The sequence below is a fragment of the Falco peregrinus genome, chromosome 11 (assembly GCF_023634155.1).
Source record: "Falco peregrinus isolate bFalPer1 chromosome 11, bFalPer1.pri, whole genome shotgun sequence".
NCBI lineage: Eukaryota > Metazoa > Chordata > Aves > Falconiformes > Falconidae > Falco > Falco peregrinus.
Window position 1 is genome coordinate 17936499 of NC_073731.1, and position 17233 is coordinate 17953731.

The 17233-nt window shown below is 53.4% G+C and overlaps 1 protein-coding gene and 1 long non-coding RNA gene across 3 annotated transcripts; one reads left to right on the forward strand and one right to left on the reverse strand.

The window, feature by feature from the left end:
* Positions 1-69: 69 nt before the first annotated feature.
* SIX3 (SIX homeobox 3) lies at positions 70-4914 on the reverse strand. Its single transcript, XM_055816719.1, has 2 exons — positions 3827-4914; positions 70-1588 (listed from the first exon to the last, which is right to left on the reverse strand). Exons 1-2 carry the CDS (start codon positions 4591-4593, stop codon positions 1396-1398), a joined length of 960 nt encoding a protein of 319 aa, XP_055672694.1. The 5' UTR covers positions 4594-4914; the 3' UTR covers positions 70-1395.
* A 2601-nt stretch (positions 4915-7515) lies between these two features.
* Positions 7516-16417, forward strand: LOC129785337 (uncharacterized). 2 transcript variants are annotated; one of them, XR_008749260.1, is made up of 5 exons: positions 7565-8194; positions 9085-9213; positions 9412-9673; positions 14971-15194; positions 16191-16417. It is a non-coding gene; the product is annotated as an uncharacterized LOC129785337 (long non-coding RNA). The 2 variants fall into 2 exon arrangements; XR_008749259.1 differs by having other exon boundaries at positions 7516-8194; positions 14971-16417.
* Positions 16418-17233: the final 816 nt, after the last annotated feature.

Below are 17233 nucleotides of genomic sequence, written 5' to 3' on the forward strand. Positions count from 1 at the left end.
GCGTGGGGCGAAGCGTCCACGGGGAGGGCGTGTTTTTCCGTGGCGGACAAAAACACCAACATCGCTGGATAGATAAGAAAATGGAATACTGTATTTGATTTAGAAAGTTTGTACATATAGATAAACACGCAGTTTAAGGAAACAATAGTTTAAGCGTCCTACGTGGAGTTTAAGAAGAGACCCCCCAAAGCTGCTATGAAATACTCAAAATAGCTTTTGCATAAGATACTACAGTTGCACCCTAAGCTTTTTTTTTTCTTTTTCCTTTTTTTTTTCTATCGCTGAGGTCCCTTTTGAAAACCTAGCACGTCAGATCTTGACAGCTAAGTTTGTGCAAGGAACACCGAGTCAAGGAAAATAAAAAGGAGAGAGAGAGAGAGAAAAGGTGGGAGGGAGATAGATAGAGAAGGGGGAGGAAGAAAGAAAGAGTAGAGCAAATATCATATACAAGCATTTCTACACATATATTACAAACTGGGAAAATGACCGCATCATTAAGATATACATAATTCATATAAAATTTTGAAATAAAAATAAAAATCTGTTACAGTCATAACTATTCTTTTTCCACATTTATAACCAGTACCCACACAGGCAGTGACAGAAGTGTAGAAAAAAAGGTGCTTACGAATAGAATGATTGTCTGCTGAACAAAAAAACAGAAAATTGCATCTTGGCTGGACCATCACTTGGACTTAAAAAAAAAAACAACCAACAACCAAATAAACAGAGAGAAAGGGAGAGGGAGAGAGAAAGAGAGAGAAATAGGACCAACAAAAAGGCGATAAACATTTGTTATTTCCCTCTTCAAGGAGTTCCTTTTTAATTTTTTTCATTTTTTGTTTTTGTACAAATTCGATCGGAGTTTGTATTTGTTTGTCTGGTTTCTGTTTGTTTTCCTTTACTATAGAGAATATTTTTTCCCAGATATAAATTTAATTATCATCATCATGCAAGTGGGTGAAATGCGTCCATGGAAAAGCGCAAAGGAGAAATCGTGCTTGTCCTAAAAAGAATACAATTGTCACTTTTTCTTTGTTTTTTTTTCTTTTTTTTTTCTTTTTATATATATAATAATTATTATTTCCCGCCCCACCCCCCACCCCTCCCGCTGCAGCACCAGCGTTTGTGACTGTTGAAGTTTTAGCTCCATCTCTTGGTGGTGGTGTTGGCTGACGGTGGTGGTGGTGGATTCTCTGATCCCTGTCTGTTTGTTTGCTATTATGTTTGGGTCGGGTTTGGCCTTTTCTTTCCTCCCGGCTGTGTGTGTGCGTGCACGCGTGTGTGTGTCCTGATTCTAGGTTGCCTCGGTTTGTTTTGCTCGAGTCGGGGAGAGGGTGCTTGGCTGTTTGGATTTGGATTTTTTTTGTTTGTTTGTTTGTTTGTTTTCCGATATCATACATCACATTCCGAGTCGCTGGAGGTTACCGAGAGGATGGAGGTGCCCGTCTCGGCTCTTTCTGTCAAACTGGAGACGCTGGTGGTCGGGCTGGCCGCCGTGGACGGAGACTCGGCCGAGCTGTGTGTCGGGCAGCCGGGCTCTGCCAGCGACCGCATGCCGCTCTGTCCTATCGCCTGGTGCTGGAGCCTGCATCGCGCCGGGAGACAAAACAACAGCACAGCCCCTCTGAGACACCGGCCGCGCCGGGGCACGGCGCCCGCCCGCGCACCGCCCCGCGGCCCCGGCCCGGCCGCCGTCCCGCGGAGCCCCCGCAGCCCCGCAGGGCCGAGCCGTGCGCCCTGGCCGGGGCTCCCCCGCGCCGCCGGGGCAGGCCGCCCCGGGGTGGCACACAGCGCCAAGGCAGCTGCAGGGGTCTCAGGTGGCCGGGGGCCGGGGGCAGAAGCCGTTCCCTGCCCCGTGGTTTGGGAAAGACGGGCAGCGCCCGCCCTTCCCCCAGACGGGCCGCTCACCCCGCAGTACCGCGGGCCTAGGAGAAAAGCGTGGCCGTGCGGGCTCCCGAAACGCTTGGCCACCGCAGAAAGCTGCCACACGCCCGCTCTGAAGCGGGAAAGAATCCCGCAGGATCCGCGTTTTGTGCTCTGGCGAGTGGCTGCCCCGCTGTTTCCAGGGCACAGGGAAACGCTCCGGCCCTGCGGCGGGACCGGGGCGAGGTCCCGTCCCGTGGGCGCAGCGCGGGGATAAAATGGAAGAGGGCGATTGCGGAACACAGCGCTTCTCTCCGCTCGAAATTTAAGTCCCTTTTCCATCTGAAAGCCAAAATCAGCTTTAAAGTGCCGGTCCTTTCACCGTCAACACTCAAAGGTACATTGCCGTTGAACACTATTATTTTTTTTAAAAGGCAATAAATAATTTTTAGGTTCCCTCGCGTGTTGCGAATCATCCTCTGCGCCCGTTTATTCTGCCCGAAACCCAGAGGAAGCCTGATTCAAGGAAAAGACCTAAATGCCCCTGGACTGAGCAGCCGGCCACAACCTCTAGCGCCTAGCATTGCCAGTGTGAATCAAAATACACTCTTCGCTCAACTGCTTCTCACCGGGATGTTTTTATTTAACTGCCTGCAAAGGACAGAAAAATGCAGCCGGTTTATTCCACATTTCTCATTATTTTAAGTTCTCTAATTTCAGCGTCTTTGATTTTTTACCCATTTACGATTCCTGGTGCATTCATCTGCTGTCAACAGCGCTGAGTCAACAAAAGCATCCGTAGGCAACTTCTGTTTATTTACAGTCCTAAGCTGATCTGTTCTCCATTTAATGGAAATTAAATGGCGAGGCACTTTTAGGTTGCATTTCTCCTACAGAATCTAGAATCAATAGCACCAGTGCTATAATTAGGAGGAATTTACGAGACAGCATTTACAAGAGCAAGAAGTTTTGTTTACACCCTTACAGCGGTAGCCGGACTTAAATTAAAATAAAAACAATGCGTCAAGCTAGATTAAGGGTCCATTTTCATTTGCAAAATAACTTTTACGGAGGGTGACGAAGAAAAAAAGAAAGAAAGAAAGAAGGGTGCCTCGTTTTTATCATGGCAAAGCAGAAATATATTAAAAAAAAAAAGACACCGAGAAGCACGCAAATAAATGCAAGCGTAAATGCACAGGAAACACACGACCGGAGGGCCAGGTCGCCATGTGGTGTAAACAGAAATGGGGATGGGGGGGAAAAAGAGGTTTCCCGATCCCTTAAAGGCTTTTTTCCCCTCTTTCTCCCAGAGCCAAACAGCTCCGGGGTCCGCGTGTGCCTGCGCCGGTCCCGCCGCGCATGCAGAGAGCACGAACAATTGGAGCGGAGCCGCCCGCTCCGCAGCAACCCCGGATCGCACAGCCCGCCTCGGCCCTTCGGCGGGCCAGGCCAGGCGCAGATCCCCACGAGCAGAAAGCAAAGCCAGAGCCCACCGACCCGGGGCCGTGGGGTTTCACGGCCGCCGCCGCCGCCGCGGCCAGGGCGCAGGGAGAGCCGGGCTCTGCCCCCGCCGCCGCCGCGCCCGCACACACGCGCACACACACACGCGACCGGAGCTGCCCACGCCCGCGGGGAGCCCCAGCCCGGCCCGCACCCCGGGAGCCCGTGGGGAGCCCGGGCAGGGCTTGGGGCGCGCCGGGCAACTTTGAGCCGTGCCGGCCCCCGCCGCGTCTCTGCGGCTGCCGGGAGCAGACCTACCCGCCCGGCGGGGGCACGGATTGCTCACGGTGGCGGTGATGGAGAGGAGGAGGACGAAGAGGAGGAGGAGGAGGAAAGCAGAGGCAGAGGCGCGCTGCCGGCCGGGCGGCCGCCGAGCCACGGTGCGGAGCGCGGCCGCCCGCGGGGCCCCGCCGCCCACCTCGCCCCCCGCCCCGGAGCGGGGGCCCGCAGCCCCACTGACCTGTTCTTAGCCGCCGCCGCTCTGTCTCTTTGCCTTCGGTTTTTGAACCAGTTGCCTACTTGCGTGGGGGTGAGCCCCGTGGCCTGAGCCAGTTCCCTTTTCTTGCTGGGGTTGGGGTAAGGGTCCTGCAGGTACCACTCCCTCAGGAGGCTGCGAGTCCTCTCCTTGAAGCAGTGCGTCTTCTGCTCGCCATCCCAAATGGTCCTGGGCAGCGGAAACTTCTTCCTCACCCTGTATTTATCAACCGGCCCCAGCGGGCGACCCCTTAGCTTCTCGGCCTCCTGGTAGTGCGCTTCGAGCCACATGGCCTGCAACTTGCCGTGGGACTCCTTGGTGAATTTGTGGTTCTCCAGGATGTGGTAGAGGTCTCGGAAGTTGCCCGTGTGGAAGGCCACCACTGCCCGGGCGCGGAGGATGGACTCGTGCTTGTTGATGGCCTCGCATGCCCCCGGCGCCACCGGCAGCGACCAGAGGAACCTCCCCAGCCTCTCTATGTCTCCAGTCTCCTCCAGCGTCTCGCAGACGCTGGCCACTTGCTCCGGGGAGAAGTTGAGTGTGGGCAGCTGAAACATTGACAACTCTTCGTGGGGTGCCCGGGAGCTGCCGCCTCCACCGCCGCCGGCACCGGGGCTGCAGCCCGAGCCGCTGCCGCTGCCGCCGCCGCCGCCGCCGCTGGCGAGAAGGAGGGAGCGGTGGTGCGGGTCGGCGGCGAAGTTTGGCAAGAAGAAATGGGTGGGATAAAGCTCTAGCGGGGACCTGAACACCATGGGATGACCGGGGAGAGGGGAAGATAAATCAAGGAGAAAAGAAAGAAAGGGAGGAAGAAGGGAGGAAAGGGCACACGCACCGCGCACGCATCCACACCCGCACACGCACACACAGCCACATAGAGGCACGGGGGCACACACACTCACATGCACACGCGGGCACACGCACACGCGCTCACGCACACACACACACGCACACGCACTCACACACACCCGGCCCCGCGCCGCCGCCGAGTCAGGATTCAGTGATTCAACAGCAATCGCCCTAATGACAACAGCCTCATAATATCTCCCCTAAATCCACAGTGAGTGCAGCGCTGAAACATTTTGTTTCGCTTTTCTATTGGTCTCCTGAGTGTCGTTGTGGCGTTGCCATGGCAGCCCCTGCCAATCACTGTCAGCCCTGCCAATCATTACGGAGTACGTAAGGAAGGTTTTTACCACTTCACCCAAATGCGCGGGGGGGGAGGGAAGCGGGGCGGTTGGTGGAAAAGACTGGTTTGTGGTTTCTTTTTTTTTTTTTCTTCTTAATCTTTGCAACTCCTAATCTCAGCACTTCCCCTTCTCCCTGTCTCTCCCCCCTCCCTCTCCACACCCCTCCTAAATAAGGGATCAAATAATGCGAAAAGCAGTGTGCACATATTTGTTGAATGGGATGAGCAATTAGAGGGTGGAATATTATTGTGATCTTAACGAGCCTCGTTAAAGCTAAAGGAGATATGGGGGAAAAGTAAATGGGCCAGGCTGGGATACACGTTCGGATAAAGGGCTCCTAACTGAGACAATTTACACATGATTTGCACGTAGTTTCACTTCATTCTGCCTATCTGAGCACTAATAGTGCCGGGGAAGAAAAGAAAGATGAGATCATTAGACCCATCCTCACGCCGGTGACCCTCCCAGAAGCAGGCACATACAGTACAGGCTGGGTTCAGCCCTGGTTCCCTGAAGAGTCTCTCTCCTCTCCTCCCCTCTCCTGCTCCCAGCCTCTCTCCGCGGAAGGAGGGATCCGCCGCCCGCGGAGTTCCTCGGAGGCTCGGCCGAGCGCCGCGCAGGGCGCCCAGCCCGGACCCGCTCCGGCAGTTCCGCTCCGCGCCCGGCTCCGCGCCCCGCTCCGCGCCCAGCTCCGGCGGCGCCCCGCTCGCTGCCTCCCCCGTCCCACGCCTGGCTTCCCCCGCCCTCCAGCTCCTTCTCGCCTTCCCTTTCCCTCTCCTTTCTCTTCCCTCTCTCCACTTTGTTTTTCTTTCCTTCTGGCTTTCCTCCTCCCACTCTCCTCACCTCCTCTCGCCCCTTCCTTTCTCCGGAGCCCGGCGACCTTGCAAGGGTGGTCCTCACCCCCAAACCCGCTGAGGTTTTACACCGCACCTCTCCTTTTCCCCGCAATTTCTGCCCCGAACATGCAGGGCTTCTGTGCGGGGAGGAGGAAAGGGAGGCGAGCAAAAGTGGGTTTGAACCCAGAAACCCAGATTATTTTTATTTTTATTTTTTTTTAAATTGGGAGCAAGGAAAATCTCTGTGGTGGTTTGAGTCCATCCTTCAGTCAGACCTAACTGGGTCGCCAGACCTTGCTACCATGCAACTATATTTATTATTAGGTATGTTGCTTTTAAGAAGATTTAATCAGCATCTTGAGCTGGTAACTCTTTTGTTTAGTTTCTGTAGCTATGGAAGTGTGATTTACAGAGATTTGTACGGGTCATGGACATCTTTCCAGACTTACTGTGTATATTTAGACAGGACTTTGCTTGGTGTTAAAAAGTGTATATTTTGAATAGGTTCACACACAGTAGCAAACAATACCGACATTGTAAAGGCATGTACAACGAGTATTGAAACGCAGCATCCAGACTTCAACTAATCTGCCCTCAATAAAGCTGAAATAATTATCCTAAGCCGCCTTTCTAGAAGAAAAATCATTGAGGAATTCAAAACTTTTTTAAAGATCTTTTCTGCATTCCGATGGAGATCGAGGGGTGAGGCTTGGAGCCCAAACTACTTTCAGACATCAATGGAGGGAAAGAGAGAGGGGGGAGAGAGATATTACAATTAAAATGTGAAAACATAGCGTGACTTGCCCTATCCGAAGGATAGTAATAATACTGCTATGGGTGGTAGAAGTTCTTTAGCAGGGCTCCAAACTGGTTGTGATCCTTTCACAGCGCACTCCTCGTGAAATAATTCCAAGTGGCAGATGAATAGGTCCAGTTGGAAGAGCTGCTGGACTGGAAGAAGCTCGCTGTATTACACATTCATCTGATTTCCACTAAACTGTCATCGGTGTGCTACATGGCTTCATAGTCTTAATGGAAATAACTCGCCCTCTTAATTTTTAGTGATCTGCTTAAACACTTCTGTTAACAGACTTGGGGAAAAGTTCTTTTTTCCCCTCCCTCCCTCCCTGGCTCATATTTCCAGTTGCACAGCTAAGGAGGGAAGGAGACTTCTCAGCCCCTCTACAAATCGACTTGGAGGTATTAATTGGACAACAATATGTTTAGCCAAAGATTTTAATACACATACACACAAAATCTTTTTCTTTGTAATCCTTTCCTTTTATGTAAAGGATTACAGAGGGGAGGGTGGGGGGAATTCCTGCGGGAGTTTCTTAATATTTGATTCCATTTTTCTTCAAGCTGCAAATTAAACTACCTTAAAATGTATTTCCAGAATAATAACAAAACCGGCTTTTTTTTTTTTTTTTTTTTTTTTAATCTCCCAGACTATCATACACTGGTCGTTTGCCTGTAGGTTGCATCCCTCTGTTAGAATTCCTGGTGAACCTTTCAGAGCTTCAATATATAGTCTTTCTTTCTTTCTTTCTCTCTCTCTCCCCTCTCTCCCCCCCTTTCTCTCTTTTCCCCAGACATAAGAAACATACAACTGCATTTCTGGTGCAAATGTCTTCCAAAATACCCTTCTGTAGGGCATTTCAATGCACGTCTGCTCTGCGTGCGTGCCTGTGTGTTCAAAGCCCAGCAAACCCACAACCCTGATGTGCCTCTCAGCTGATGCCAAGGGCTCCCTGCAGCCCGCGCTCCTCCCTGCGCCCGCGGACGCCCAGCGCAGGGCTCTGCCAGCCGGCAGCCCCGGCAGGGACGGAGCCAGCATCCCAAAACGGTCGCCTCTGCTCCCGCGGCTCGCCGGCGCGGGTCACGGAGGCGCGGTGGTCGTTAGCCAGACCTCGGGGAGCGGAGCCGGTGCTCGCCCAGCCCGGCCGGGGATTCAGCGCTCCCCTAAGCCTGTTAGGGACACACTCTCATGTCCTGAAATGTGCAAGCAGATAATTGTTGGCGCTCCAGCTTTGTGTGAGGAGGCCAGGGTGTAAATGGCTTTTAATGACTGCAGCTGCTGGCTGCAAACTGTCAATGGGATCGGCTAATGCCGAGCCCGGACCAGCCGGGCGCCGAGCCGCAGCCGGGCGGGCGCAGCGGCGGCAGCGCGCAGCGGCGCGGAGCGGGCGCGGAGGGGCGCGCGGGGCAGCGCGGAGCCGCGCGCGCAGCGGGATGCGGGGCCGGGCGCGGCCGGCGGCAGCGGGAGCGCGGCGGCGGCCGGGGCCGGACGGAGGCTGCCCTCTCGGCTGGGAAAATCCTTTCCGGATCCTGTAAGTTTGTTACGGGCAGGCGGAGGTCCCGCGGGGGAGCCCCCCGGGGGTGCGCTGCCGCGGTCCCCCCCGCCCTTCCTCACCCCCGCGCTGGGGCTCGGGGGTCCGGGGCGGTGGCAGGCGGGGTCCCCCCCCTCGCTACCGACAGCCGTCTTCCCCGGGCTGGGGAGCCTGCCGTCCGTTTCCAGTCAATCTTGCTTGATCCCACACGATTCATTGTTTCAGCTGCTAGAATGACATGTGGCTCTGCAGGGCAGGGGAGCAGCTCCCCCCCCCCCCCCCCCCGCCCCCCCCAAACCTCCCCCTAAATAAACCAGGACAAGCCGGTGCTCTCTTCTGGAGGGAGCCCTGCGAAGTTGTGTGCGTGTGTGTGCGTGTGTGTGTGTCGGGCTGCCAACCTGGAGGACTTTTCCGGGCAGAGGAAGGGAAGCAGAGAGGAAAGCTCTTTTATTTCACTGCTTGTTTTGATGGTCGCTCCCAGGAGGCTGAGATTTTCTGCTGCCTAGTTAGTGCCCCTTAATCCTGACTCGGGAGTGACTCAGTCGACGCTTGCAAGGGCTGATTATTTTTTTATCGGGGGAGACAGGGGTTCAGATGGGGCTGGGGCGTTGCGGTCGAGGTACCGACGAGCGGAAAATGCAGCACCGCGGCCGCGGCGAGGGGGAAGGCGATGGGGGGAGAGAGGGAGAGCCCGGGGCAGGTAAAGGAGAGCCCATCGTGTTGGTCTTCTTAGGCTTATTATTATTATTATTACTATTTAATTGAAACTTTGTCAGTCTTCACTGGCAAGGGCTGACAATTTTGCACTGATGCTGTCTTTACAAACACAGCTATCCTCCTCCTCCCTTCCCTCTTTCCTTCTCTCTTTCTTCCTCTCCTTCTTCTTCTAGTCACGATTTCCCGAGATACATGGACGCGTATTTGATGGGTGTATGAGATGTGGCCCATGCGGCTCCTGTAATGCAGCCCTGTCGATGCCATGTGTGCTGTACCGGTCGTGCTAAGGAACAAGTGGGCAAGTGATATTTTTTTTAACGGTTTGGATTGGATTAAGGAGACGAGGGGAGTATTTTATTACTGGTCCAAAAAGTGGTCCAGCTTCTAAGTCAAACTTTTGGGCACCCCCCCTCCCCACTTTATTTTGCATAAACACAGAGGTTGGAGGACGAAAACATGAGTGGTTTTTTGATTTTTTTTTTTTTTTTTGTTAAAGGAAGGAGAAAAAGAGTGCGGCTTGCCTCCGTGGCGAGATGCCGGCTTGGGAAGCAGCAAACTTTCCCGAGGAGGCGATGGAGGCTCAGCCGCCGGGCTGGGCTGCTTCCCCGCATCCCTCTGGATCTGCTGGCAGCTCCCGTCAGCCGAAAGTTACCTGCCCTGTAGCAGCAGTAGCAGCAGCCGTGCAGTCGCTTGCTCCTGAATTAAACACAACTCCTAATGATGTAGCATTATCAACAAGGGACACTTGATTGACTGATCTAGGTATGATATATGTGCTGGGCGTCTAAATTAAATATTAAGTGAAATACTTAGCTCTAATTAGAAATCGTAACCTAGCAATGAAAACTTGAAGAAACAAATTGCGGGGGGAGGAGGGGACAGCCTTTAAACGCGGCAGCGAGGGAAGTAGCGGTGATGTGTACAGAGGCTGACATATTAGCAACAAGCAGCAACTTTGAAATGATTGACGTATCATTAAAGCCATCAGGCTGATTTTAATAATTCTTCTTCAAGAAAAAAAAAAAAAAGGAGAGAAAAAGAAAAAAGCGTGGTATCCTGCATACAAGTTACTTATTTATCAGCGAATTAAAGCCCGGAGAAACATAATTAGACCGGGGGAAAACGAGGGAAGGCGGGAGGAAATCTGTCGACGAATTTAACAAACAAATGTCCAAAAAGCAGCTACCATCCAGCTCGGGGCTTCTCCGGGAGATGGAGATGTCAGAGCTAGATGCCTTCTCCCCCGAGTGTGCCTTCCCAAGGTAAACAAGCACACAGTTGCCTCAACTTTCTCCTTTAGTACAAAGTTCCTGGTGCGACGGAAAATTTGAATATTTTATCAGTCTCTTGTAGTGACCCTCATTAGGTGGGCATCCTGCTAAGGCCCTGGCGTTACAAGAAAGCTGCCCAATCAGAGCATTTGCACGCCTTGTTAGCGATGGTTAATGAAGCTTCCCCATGCACTCAAAGAAAGGCCCCCTCGATGTAGATTTACCTTATGTCAACTCGTTACTTCTAATGAATCGCATCAAAATTCTTCCCTGAATGGGGCCGAGGCGCCCGGACCGGGATCCCCTCCCCGCCCGGCGGAGCCCACCCCTGCCACCGCCGGCACTTTAGTGGAGCATCCGAGACCGAGGTGACCAGGCGCAGTTCGGTGGCGGGCGGGGGGGAAGAGGCCGAGGGAGGGGACGGAGCGTGCGGCCGGCAGCGGCGGGGGCTCCGCAGTCCCGGGGGGGGGGGGGGCACAGCCCGGCCCCGGCTCCCGGCGAGGGCAGCGGCTGCGGAGGCTTTGCCGCTGGCAGGTAGAGGTTTGCTCTTCGCCTCCAATTTCCAGCCCCCCACATCCCCTCCAACCCCCCACCTCCCCGTCCCTCCGGGCTAGCATTTTAAAATCAATTAGTATTTTCAATTCTTGAGGTGAATTATTCAAACAAATGTTTGGGAGACCCTGAGGGAGAATTTGGCCGTGACAAAAGGTTTGATTAGCTTTATTTCCCCCCAAAAGCAACAAAGGCGGCAGGGCTGCGAGAACAATCCGCTACATCAGGGCATGTTCAATTAAATGAAAGTCATTAGCTTCGCCGTGAAAGCACTACCTTTAAAATCAGATGGGGCGGGCGGGAAGAGGGGGGGTACTTTGATAATTGTGGCAGGAGGATTTAACACTCCCCCTCCCCCTATGCACACAAAGCCCTCCAAAAAGGAGAAGAAGAAGGCAGAGAGAGAGGGGGTAAAAAACCCCAACCCAACACCTCACCCTTTGGAAATTTGTGCTCAGTCTAAACAATAGGAAGCCCATAATGCAGATTATAACACTCACTGACTCGAATCCATTATCTGCCTTCCACACTGTCTATATATTGATTTCCGTATACTTTCTATTGCTCTCAATGACTGAGCAAAGCTCCGGTTAAGAGCCCGCGACACACAGGAGCACTGCTTGAACTACATCTCACCATTACGAGCCGGAGCCGGTTGTAAACACGAAATGCTCCCACTTTCCCCGTGTAGCTGTGATCAAGCACACGACACCCCCCACCCCCCCCGCCCCAACTCTCTCCCCCCCTCCCCCCCCCGCCCCAAAGAAGCGGGCGGCCGGGCAGACCCGGGGCTCTGCCCGGGGGCCCCCTCCCGCCGCGGGACCCCCCCGCTGAGGCACGTCTAGGTGCGCTCGCCCGTGTCGGCGGGAGAAATCCTGGGGCCGGTGCCCGGTTCGCCCCGTCCCGAGCGCGCCGGAGCCGCCTGCGGGGAAGGGGGTCTGGGTGCCCCGCGGCCCGGGGGGCGCAGAGCGGGCAGAGCCGGGGAGCTGAGCTCCCCGCCCGTGGCCCTCCGCCCGCAGCCCCTCTCCCCGGCCCTGAGCTCCAAAGGAGGGATGACGGTTGTTTCTCTAACTCTGAGACCCAGCAGAGCAGAACTTTTCAAAGGCAGGATCCTCCGGACGGTAAGTTTGATATTTAGATTAAGATCACTTCCTCAGGGGCTCTTGTGGAGTGTGTGTGTGTGGGAGAGAGAGACAGGAGGGGAGGGAGAGAGCTCAGCCGAAAACGGCCACAAAAGAGAGCGAGGAGACCGCCAAGAGCACAACCTGATTTGGGGGGCAGCGCTTTCGAAGGGAGGTGCGGGGGGCCGCCGGGGCTGAGCCCCCGGAGTGCAGCGAGGTGCCCCTGCCTCCCCGTAACCTCCCCCTGCAGGGCACCGCTCAGGCGGAGGGGAAGGAGGCATCGAGAGGGTTAAAGTGCCCGGAGAGCAGCAGAAATTTGGAAGCGAGTGTGTGTGTTGGGGGGAGGGGGAGTAAAGCGGTAATTTTGCTGCTATAAGGACCCCAAACAATCCACTCGGAACCTGCATAGATCGGGGAGATCCGGGAGAACGTCTTAAGATGGTCACCTCTCCCCCCACCCCCCGTCATCCCCTTCCTTTACTTTAATGAAGATTGTTAATTTGTTTCCAGGCAGTGCGCCGGGCTGATAAGTCCTCCCTAGCTAATATGTTAAAGTTTAAATACCAGCAGGTGCAAATTCGCTCTACTTAAGGCTATAAAAATAATGCCTAAATTCAAGAGCACAAGAAGTTGGCCTTTGTATTGTGATTTATAAAAGGGAAATTGCGCTATACATAGCCAACTATTTACCAAAAAAAACCCCAACCCCCAAAGCCCTGAAAGTGCTAAATTCTTCTTAATGATGCCGAAGGTGAAGTTGTTTCATATTGGACAAAATGGGCATTATTCTTTGTCATGTAAATCACCCTTCACTTGACCTCAGGTTAGAGGATAATGTTCATTCTTGGTTCACACTAAAACTTATTTAAATCAGAGAGCTGAAGAATCATTTCACAAAATCCGCGTAGTAAAGTGGACTTAGGGATCTTCATTCAAAAAACATGGGTTAGGAACGTGTACTAAAAAAAAAATTGATATTTGATGCTAAACTCCAGGATTAGGAGGTTTTTTATTTAATAAAGTTATGCTCCTTGGATTTCCTGAGAAATATGTATATAATTTCGCATAACAAGATTAAAAGAAAGGAAAAGATATGAATCAAAGGAGCTATAGATACACAAAAGACCTCCAAGTAACAATTACTGTAATACACATTTTAAAATGGGAAAAGAAATGAAAAGATATTTAACAATTGGGTAAAACAGAAATGAAGGTTTGATAAAGAAGATGCAGCTTGCGGTGCTATTTCATTCGAGAAATATACTTTTGGCGTGGAGTGACAGGATATGTTATTTTGACACAAAATGAAAGCGTTACCGCAGATATAGAGACATAGATACATACGAAGACAGCTGTATACACTCATTTATAAATTAGTGGGTGCACGTGGAAGGAAATCTGAGCGTCTCCACTTTCCAAAGCGAAGCTGAAAAATATCCCATAGGTGAGGCGCTGGGCTGAGATAGGTTTAGTATTGAAGTGCTAGAGATTATTGGAAATCAAATAAAAATTCGACACGCACTGACCCATTAGAGGATTTAGCGGCGAGGAGGGAGAGATTTTCCAGGGCTTTTGTTGCTAATGTTTCAATGCTAGGCGCTAACTTTAAGAAAAGTGTCAGTAGAATAACAAATTGAGGGCATGAAAGGCCATGGAGAGAAAGCAAGCAAGGATGCTCTTGACTTCTTAGCAGTTGCTTAGAAAGGATCTCGAGCTTAATATGGGGACTCAATCAGCGGAGAGCACAAAGCTGGGGAAAGGGGGAGAGGAAAGTTGGGCTCAGCACGTGCACTTTGGTCAAGTCGCTCGAGTGAGCACCGGAGGGGGAGCTGCGGGCGCGGAGCATCCCCCCGGCTTCACCCCCGCCCCCGCTCCCGGCACCGGCACCGGCCGGCCGCGGGCACCGTCCGCCCGCCGCCACCGCCCGCTGTCCGGCCCGGGGCCGCCGCCGGGGCTGAGGGTGCCGGGGAGCACCGGGGGCCGCGTTGGACGGGGCCCCCCCTTGAGCCAGCGCGGGGGCGTGGGGAGAAGCCGCCTGGCTCGGGCCGGGCTGCCCCGGCGCTGCAGCAGCCAGGCAGCCGCCGCCGTGGGGGACTAGGTAGAGCGCAGTTTGCCCCTTCACCGCAGCGCCAGCAGCAGGTTTTGTTGCAAGGCTCCGTTATCAAACTCGGTCTTTCCGTGAGCAACAGCCGATTTTACAGCCCGTCTGTAAAGATTTTTAACAGCTTAGCGAATATCACAGATAAGGGAAATCTGGAAGATGCTCCCAGGACATCAGACCTTAATGGGCTCCTTCAGCGGCGGATGGAGCTCCATTCTGTTCCCTGTGCGTATTATACTGCAGACAGCATTCGATATATACTCTATTTAATCTTGCTCTGTGACAGAGCTGTTTAAGTGTATACCATGCCTACATTCTTTGTATCAAGACCAAAAGGATGCATTGTTGAAAGAAAACTATTCAAAATCTTTCATCTGATAGAAACGATCCAGCAACTGTGAGGCAGCTACAGCACAATGGTTCTGTCTGCATAATAGGTATCTCATAAAAATACAGCGTGTCATTGCAACAAAAAGTTAAAAGTCTTAAATGTATCCATCTTATATATTGCATGAAGTCAATAATATTCTAACCTTGCCTGCACCCCGCCATTAAATGGTACACGGCACTTTAAAATCGAGGGCATTGTGATTGAAATCACAGTCTCTAGCAGAGAAACAGGGGAGGAAGGTAAGTTAAGCGAGGACCATTACGGATGTAATGACCTCAGGGTAAATATTCATTAGGAAGAGGAGATTCCTCTTCTAATACCCAGTCTATTTTCTTTGGAATGCAATATCACGGAACCTAATGTAGTAGCAAGATCCAAGATTTAAAAGGGGATTATTGCCAAGTATGGTGGGTCGAGTTTGGGCGATGTATTTCCAGACACTTTCCTCAAGTGGGACGCAAATGCCAAGGATAGATTTTGAGGAAGAAAAAAAAAGTAAATCACCTTTCTCATTTTGTTCGGGCAGCTAGAGAAGCTTGTTCCTTGCTTAGCCCTCGGTAGGAGAAAGCAGAGAACATTTCAACAGCGCCGTTAGCAGCCCTGCCTCTCTCTTCCTTTGGTAGGTGCATCAGCCGGCGGGCAGGGAGCCCGCACGCCGCTCCGGGGACAGGGTTTGCCTCCTGAACGACACTCCCGCTTCCGAAGAACAGTAGCTCCGACCTCCAAACTAACTGAGACTGCTGCTCCAAAGTAGCTGCGAACAGCACTCCCGTGTCTTAACAGGGTCACATAGGAGACTGGAGCCTTTTAATTTCCAGGCACAAGGAATTACTCCCTCGGAGACCCGGTTTGTTTGGGGATTTTGGGTGTGTGTGTTTTGGTGTGTTCCCCCCCCCTCCCCCCCGACAGAAAGGGAAGCTGGGTACGTCTCCCTTAAGCACACAGAAGGATAAAGGTGTTGAAAAAAGCCAAGCCGGGGCACATCTGGCTGTGGGAGCCGGCCCCGTGCTGCGGGCCGCTGTTGTCCCCGGCGGGGGCTGCGGGGGCTGCCGCCGGCTCGGCCCGGCCCGCGCCCTCGCCCTGTGCGGCATCCAGCGGGCGCGTCGCCTGGGGTGACCTTCAGGGAGCACGTTTCAACTGCCAAACATCGAGAAAAGTGCTTCTCTCGCTCGCAGGCGCCATATTAATGCCGGGAGCTGGGGCTGGGGCGGGGGGAGGGCGGTTTCGTAGTTGCTTTAGGTTTACGCCGTTGTTAATTCAGACTGGACGAGCTCTCCACGGCTCTGTAAAAAGAAAAAGTACTTCGGCATTCTCCCCCCGCCCCCCCCGTTTCCACTCGCCCCGAGGGGTTGAGCTTTGTAATACTGATCCTTGCTCTGGGACGCTATGGAGCATCCTCCCTCTCCCCGCCCGGTGGGGAAGGGGGTGGTGGGGGCGACCCTCGGGAGCGCGGGGTGCCATGGGGTCCCGGCCCAGGGCCCGGACACTCACCTTGCGGGGGGCCCCAGGCAGTGCCTGAGACCCCCCGGGTCTCCCCCATCCTACTGCGCACCGGGGCGGGGTGGGAAGGCTCCCCAAGCTCCCCTTCCTCCGCGTACCCCTCATTTGCGCTGGGAAGGCTGTGAGCAGCAAAATAAGAGAACACCCCCCATCTCCCATCTCCCCCCATGGAAAGTGATTCCTTAAGCTGTGGGTCTGCACTATGCTGAGCTCTCCGCGCCCCCAACTCGCGCTGGGACTTGCTGCTTAGTCAACCGCGCTGCTTCATCTTTTCCCATTATTCGTTTTTTTCTGTTAGTTTGTGGTTTGTTTGTTTGTTTTTTTAATGCGAATAAAATCCCAGCTTTTGCAGATGGGCAGAAGTGGACGAAGCAACACCGCGATCGCGGCGGGGACAAGGAGAAGTCGGACAGAGCCGCTCCTCCCCGGGGCCGCAGGGCCGGGGGCGTCCTAAAGGTTCAAGTCCCCCTCAGGATTTCGGAACAAAGGCAGCCCAGCCCAGCTCCGCCACGCACAAAGCTCCATTGTAATCTTGGGCTCACACACCACCCCCCACCACCCCATCCCCCCCCCACCCCACCCCACCCCACCCATTTTGCCCTGTTTTCCAGCCTGCGGTTCCTGAAGGTCAGGTGGAGAGGTCATGGCTCTGCAACCCCTATAAATAGATTTTGATATTTAGACAGCTATTGCTACTCAATATTAACTTACAGGATAATGGCGAGAGATACCGTATGCGCTGAACCTGTTATTCACGAGTGAGCAGCATCTGTCGAATACAATTCTCGTCTTTTCGCCCTGTTTGGCTATAGCGCAAATCAATAGGGCGAAGGACGTCTTGAGGCTGGGGTGGGGACGGTGAGCAGGGCGGCTCTGCGGGGACACAGTTGCAAGTACAGTGCTGAAACTATCCAAGGACTTCAGAGAGCTGAAGTCAAGGGCCAGGTAGGCACAGACCAGCTCTGAGGGAGCGGAGGACCAATTCAAGAGCGGCTGGTGGAAAGCTTCCAGCGCCGGGTTTATTCTAGGGCTTCTGACGCTGCCCTTTAAAACACGACGAACGCTGCTGAGGTGGAAGGGTCCCCTCCGCACGTTCACAGCCCGATTTCCCCTATTTCTGGCGTTAAAAACTGTGGGTTCCGTGTAGATCCGAACAAGGGACTCGGAGTTCACCAATAACCCTCTTGCTGTTTACAGAGCACTCGTCGGCAGTCAGGGTCTTCAGCTGCCTGTAATATTTTGAGGGAGCAGTAAGTATTCTTGGTTCCAGCTCACAGAGTATCCCCTCTTCCGTATGACCCCAAATCCTCCTCTGCCTTCCTCCACCTGCAAAGCAGAAGGGCTTTTACATCCCCCAACCGTTCTCCCTGGGAGCCGGCCCTTCTC